The 6,248-nt window shown below is 35.6% G+C and overlaps 1 protein-coding gene across 2 annotated transcripts in view; it reads right to left on the bottom strand.

The window, feature by feature from the left end:
* The window catches only part of HFM1 (helicase for meiosis 1), a 136,376-nt gene that overhangs the window by 86,680 nt on the left and 43,448 nt on the right, over positions 1 to 6,248 (bottom strand). For both annotated transcript variants that reach the window (XM_045291920.1, XM_045291921.1), the window contains exon 18: positions 4,397 to 4,530. In XM_045291920.1, the coding sequence (XP_045147855.1) occupies positions 4,397 to 4,530 (134 nt within the window). The remainder of the gene's footprint in view (positions 1 to 4,396; positions 4,531 to 6,248) is intronic.

Here is a 6,248-nt window from a genome sequence, read left to right as displayed (position 1 = left end):
GATCAGGTACCAGGCATCATCAGAACAAAAAATCTTTTCATAGCGAATGAGGGGGGAAGTGCAGAGTGGAGACCCAAAGCCCATTTGTAGGCCACTGGCCATCCCTTTACAGAAGGGTCTCAGAGAGGAGACGAGCCAGTCAGGGTGTGATGTAGCAATGATGAAATATACAACTTTTTCCTAGTTCCTAAATGCTTCCTCCCCACCACCCATTATATATAAAAAAAGAACCAATGGTACAGAAGGAAGAAATCCAAGCTGCATTGAAGAGATTAGCGAAAAACAAGGCTTCAGGATTGATCAAATACTAATTGAAATGTTTCATCATGCTGATGAAGCACTGGAAACACTCATTAGTCTATGCCAAGAAGTTTGAAAGACAGGGAAACTGCCTGGAAAATCCATATTTATACCCATTCCAAACATGACCCAACAGAATGTGGAAATTGTCAAACAATATCATTAATATTACATGCAAGTAAAATGTTGCTAAAGACCATTTAGTAATGGTTGCAGAATACCCCCACAGAAAGTTTCTAGAAGTTCAGGCTGGATGTAGAAGAGAACCTGGAACAAGAGAAATCACTGCAGACAACAGATGGATCTTGGCTTAAAGCAGAAAATACCAGGAAGATATTTACTTGTGTTTTATTGGCAAATGTATTCAACTGTATAGACTATAACAGACCATGGATAGCGTTGAGAAGAATGGGAATTACAGAACATTACATTGCGCTCATGTGGAACCTATACAGGGATCAAGAGGTAGTTGTTCGAACAGAACAAGGGCATGGGCATACTGCATGGTTTAAATCAGGAGATGGGTGTGATAGGATTGTATCCTCTTACCATACTTATTCAATCTGTATGCTCAGCAAATAATCAGAGAAGCTTCACTATATGAAAGGAATGCGGCATCAAGATGGGAGGAAGGCTTATCTTTAACCTGCAATATCCAGATGATAACAACCTTGCTTACTGAAAGTGGGGAGGAAGTGAAACACTTGCTGATGAAGATAAAGGATCGCAGGCTTTATGGATTACAACTCAATGTAAAAATACTTAAAATCTTCACAATTAGACCAAAAGGTAACATCATGACAACCACAGAAAAGATTGACATTGTCAAGAATTTAATCTTGTTTGGATCTACAATCAATGCTCAGGAAGCAGCAATGAAGACATCAAATTATGCACTGCCTTGGGAAAATTTGCTACATAAGACCTCTTTAAAGTTTGAAGAGCAAGGATGTCATTTTGAGCACTAAGGTGCGCCTGACTCAAGCCATGGTATTTTCAATCACCTCATATGCATGCGAAAGTTGGATACTGAGTATGAAAGATGAAAGTAGAATCAATGCATTTGAATTATGGGGCTGATGAAGAATAATGAAAGATTGCTTAAAGAACAAACTTAAACCATCCCGGATACACAGCCAGAATGCCTCTTAGAAGAGAAGATAGCTAGACTTCATCTTACAACCTTTGTTTATGTTATCAGGAGAGATTAGTCCGTGAAAAAGGACATCATGCTTGGTAAAGTAGAGTGTCAAGGAAAAAGAGGGAGACCCTTAAGATTGGCACAGTGAATGCCACAATGGCTCAAGCAAAAGCATTCTGAAGATGGCACCAAACCAGGCTATGCTTTCATTCTGTTGTACATAAGGCTCACTATGTGTTGGAACCAACACAAGAGCACCCCAAAATAACTAATAACAATCGTGTCAATTAGACATGTGTGTGTGTGTGGGGGGACCTACTAATATGAGAGAGCTTCAAAAAGTTTATGGAAAAATGGATTTAGATAGAATTTTCCACAAACTTTTTGAAGCCCCTTGTAAAAGTAACTATGAGAAAGAAACTCAAATTAACACATTATAGAGATAAAAACATTCACATATGATACTGATAAAAGTCCCTAAAGTACATCCTCTGAAAATACTATTAAATAAAATAATAGTGGCTTTCTCAAACATGGCTAGTGGCTGAGTAAGTTATTAAGGCAGCAATTTGGCAACAAGTGGTACATATGGTTTCACTTAGCCACTAGTCAAAAGATTGGCGTTCAAACCTCTCACCCAGCAGCATTTTGGAAAAGGCCTGGTGATCTGCTTCAGTGTAGACTACAGCCAAGAAATCCCTATGGAGCGCAGTTGTTCTCTGTACATGAGGTAACCCCCTTGGAATTGACTCAATGGCAAGGCATTTAGACACCACAGTTGTATTTACAGAAACTTCTGATATAGGTATACTCAAATATGTAGAAAATGCAAAGTTTCTTTTGCAATTATATTTTAAAAATGTAAATGCCCATCGACTGGGGATTGTTTGAATAAATCACACTACATAGATAAAATGCAATACTACACAAGCCAGTCAAGGTGCAGTATAGCACCATGAAACATATAACTTTCCTCTAGTTCTTTAATGCTTCCCGCCCCACTATCATGACCCCAATTCTACCTTACAAATCTGGCTAGACCAGAGCATGTACACAGGTACAGACAAAATCTGGAAATACAGGGAATTCAGGACAGATAAATCCCTCAGGACCAATATTGAGAGTAGCGATAGGGGAAAAGGAGGAGAGGAAAGGGAAAGTGGGGGAAGATAGGGGGAACTGATCACAATGATCTACTATAACCCCTTTCCAGGGGGATGAACAACAGAAAAGTGGATGAAGGAAGACATTGGTCAGTGTAAGTCATGAAAATATAATAATAAATTATCAAGGGTTTGTGAGGGAGGGAGGGGTAAAAAAAATGAAGGGCTGATACCAAGGGCTCAAGTAGAAAGAAAATGTTTTGAAAATGATGATGGCAACAAATGTAAGTACAAATATGCTTGATACAACCAATGGATGGATGTATGGATTGTGATAAAGAGTTGTACAAGCCCCCCAATAAAATGATAAAAAACAAAATAAAAAAATGCAATACTATTTAGCTGTTTAAAAAATGGTTCTCAGATATAATAAGGAAAAAAGGAGCAAAACAGAAAAACAGTGATAGTTTAAAAGTAGGTCACACATTCATTGATTCTCTTCCCTCCAAAAGGTGAGTCTAATTTCTCTCTCCTTGACTGTTGGCCAGGACTTACTGACTTGCTTCTAATAAACAGAATTAATTAGAAGTGATAGTGTGTGACTTTTGAGACAAGGTCCAAAAAAGGCAATGCAGCTTCCAATTTGGTCATGGATTGCTTGCACCGAGGCCTGGAGGAAACCAGCTATTATGTCATGAGAAGATATCCACTTGGCAAGCAACTGAGGCTTCCTGTCAATGGTTAGGGAAGAATTGAGGCCCCTAACCAACAGCTCTGCCATAGAACCTTCTTGGAAATCAATTCTCCAGCTTCAACAAAGCTTTCAGAGGACGGGAAATCCTTCAAATTGCTGACATATCTTGGTTTCAACCTCAAGAAAGATACTGACCCTGGATTACTTAGCTAACACACTTGTCACTCAGAAACTTTGAAATAATAAGCTCTTGTTGTCTCAAGCCACTACGTTTTAGGGTACTCTATTACACAGCAAAAGAAAGTAACACTGTATGCTTTCACTTTGGTTAACAGTGGAAAGGTAAAATTATATTTTTGTACATGTCTTTACATGCATTTAAAAGAAAGGCACCATCAGTGATGACAGAGAGGGGAGAAGAGGGAAAGAGATGGCGACTGCATGGTAAGGATGGCACATAGAGATGAAGACTTAATTGCATACACTTCTAAACTTTATCATTTTTTACCAAACAAATATACAATTTAGTGAAAATTTTAAATGATACTTATATAGATATACTTTTAATAAAACTTTTATATTCTCCTTGAAGATCCCCAAAATTTAAAACTATGTACATTAGAAATGTATGGCAATAAATCAGGTTTTAATTTGATATTTAGCAATCCTACATATTTCAATTGCATACCCTATACCATATAATAGAACCTTTTAAAAATAACCAGATGTGTATTAGCTTTAAAAGCAGGATGAAAAATCCAGCAAAAACAGTAGTGGCATGCGTTTATTTCTTATAAATTGTTAAGTGAACAGTTGCAAATTCAGTAAAAGACACTGCTGAACACAAAGTACAGACAAAATTTAAAACGTTTTAAAACTTTAGTTTAATTTTAAGCATTTTTTGGCCTGTATTGGAGTTAATGTTTTCTAAAAGCTATGTACTACATTTCATTTTTAATAGTACTAATTTCAAACCTCATTGAAAGACTTTAAAGCACAGAAAGATTTCTCACTTTTGTGTGATCATTTTCTAAATGTATTTGTTGTTAGATTTTCTGCTGCCTATTAGTTTCTGCAATCTATAAGGCATTCTGTTAGTAAAAATATAGGCCCAAATGGTTTGAAAAATTATTGCTTTTTCAAGTCAAAGTAACAAACCATAATGAGATGGATTTTTCAAGGCTCTGATATAAAGCAAGGTTGAGCGTATCCATTCCAAAGCAATGTTCACATCTGTGATGGTGTGCAATACTATCTCTGCATTTAAATGTTCAATGAGATGTTTATGCAAACTAAGAAAAAAAAACAAAATGTGCATTAGTAATATATATTTCAATGCTATAACTTTAAATTTCTTAGCTTCAATAATTTATAATATGTTCATTACTATTTTCTAATTCATACAGTATATAATGAATACAGAAAATAAACAGGCAATCTTAATATGTTGAGTTCAACTTTTAAAAACACTTCACATGCTTCTTCTCTATTCTTTGGCTCTATAAGTGAGATTATAGAGAGTAGTTTAATCAAATTAAATAAGGTCTCAAATTGATTATCTATTATTAAACCAACTATATAGAAGAGAAGAGATGTGAAAATTATATTGTTTCTCTTCTCCAACAAGGAACTATGGCAAGAATACTATTGAATTAAACTACATTATTATCTCTTTTTTTATGAAAAAATTCCTTTGTCATGGATTGAATTGTATAATGCAAATATATGTGTTATATATTCTAACTTCTATGCCTGTGGTCTTAGCTGAAAGCAGAGAAAACAAGATATTTACTTGAATTTATTTACTATGCAAAGGCATTTGTGAAGATCATGACAAAGTATGGATATCATTGAGAAGAATGGGAATACCAATACACCTAATTGGCTTGACACAATGGATGCATATATGGATTGTGATAAGGCTTGTACGAGTCCCCAATAAAATGATTTATTAAAAAGATATTAAAAATAATAATAATATACAATTTATCAAGGGTTCACGAGGGTGGGGAAGGGAAGGAAAAAAGAGGAGCTGATACCAAAAATGTTTTGAAAATGGTGATGGTAACATATGCACAAGTTTGCTTGATATAATTGATTTATGAATTGTTATAGTAGTTTTAAGAACCCCCCCAAAAATGATTAAAAACAAAAACAAAATTATATTCAAGGAAGAGAATAGTGTATTAAAACTTATCACATAAAAAGTATGATAGCATGAAAAAAAATACACCTAATTGTACTCATGCAGAACTTGTAAACAGATCAAGACAGTTGTCTAAAAAGAACAAGGGCATAGTTCATGGATTAAAAGTAGGAAGAGTGGCAGAGTTGAAACCTTTCACCATATTTATTAATTGGTTTGCAGAGTGAACAACTCAAGAGACTGAACTATATGAAGAAGAACATGGCATCAGTATTGGAGAAAGACTCATTACCCACCATTGATATGCAGATAACACAAGTTTGCTTGCTTAAAGAAAAGGCTTGAAGAGCTTACTGATGAGCAAACACTATAGCCCTCTATATGAATTACACCTTAGCCAAGAGAAATAAAATTCCTCACAATAAACAACATCATGGTAAATGGAGATTTCATTTTACTTGGGTCCACAATTAACAGACCTTGAGACAGTAGTTAATAAATGAAATGACATATTGCATTAGGGAAATCTGCTGCAAAAGAGTCTTTAGAGTATTCAAAAGCATGTCAGTTTGAGGACTAAGGTGCACCTGACCCTGTCTATGACATTTCATGACAACGAATAAGGAAGACCAAATAAGAATCGATGTATTTACTTGCCTTCAGGAAGGGAACACAAAAGATATGGTGCAATAGTAAAATGTGGCAAAGAATTAGATGGTCCCTGGCTATCAGATAAAATAGCATCTAGGGCTTCAGCAATTCCTCTTTGTTACATTATCCTTGATCATGCCCTTGCAGAGGGGTCACAGGGAGGAGACGAGCCAGTCAGGGTGTGATGTAGCAACGATGAAAAATACAACTTTC

Source organism: Echinops telfairi, unplaced genomic scaffold, assembly GCF_000313985.2.
Source record: "Echinops telfairi isolate 266 unplaced genomic scaffold, ASM31398v2 ScPeMD7_443;HRSCAF=831, whole genome shotgun sequence".
Classification (NCBI taxonomy): domain Eukaryota; kingdom Metazoa; phylum Chordata; class Mammalia; order Afrosoricida; family Tenrecidae; genus Echinops; species Echinops telfairi.
Note: the sequence above shows the minus strand (reverse complement) of the source record. Positions and strands in the feature narration are given on the sequence as shown.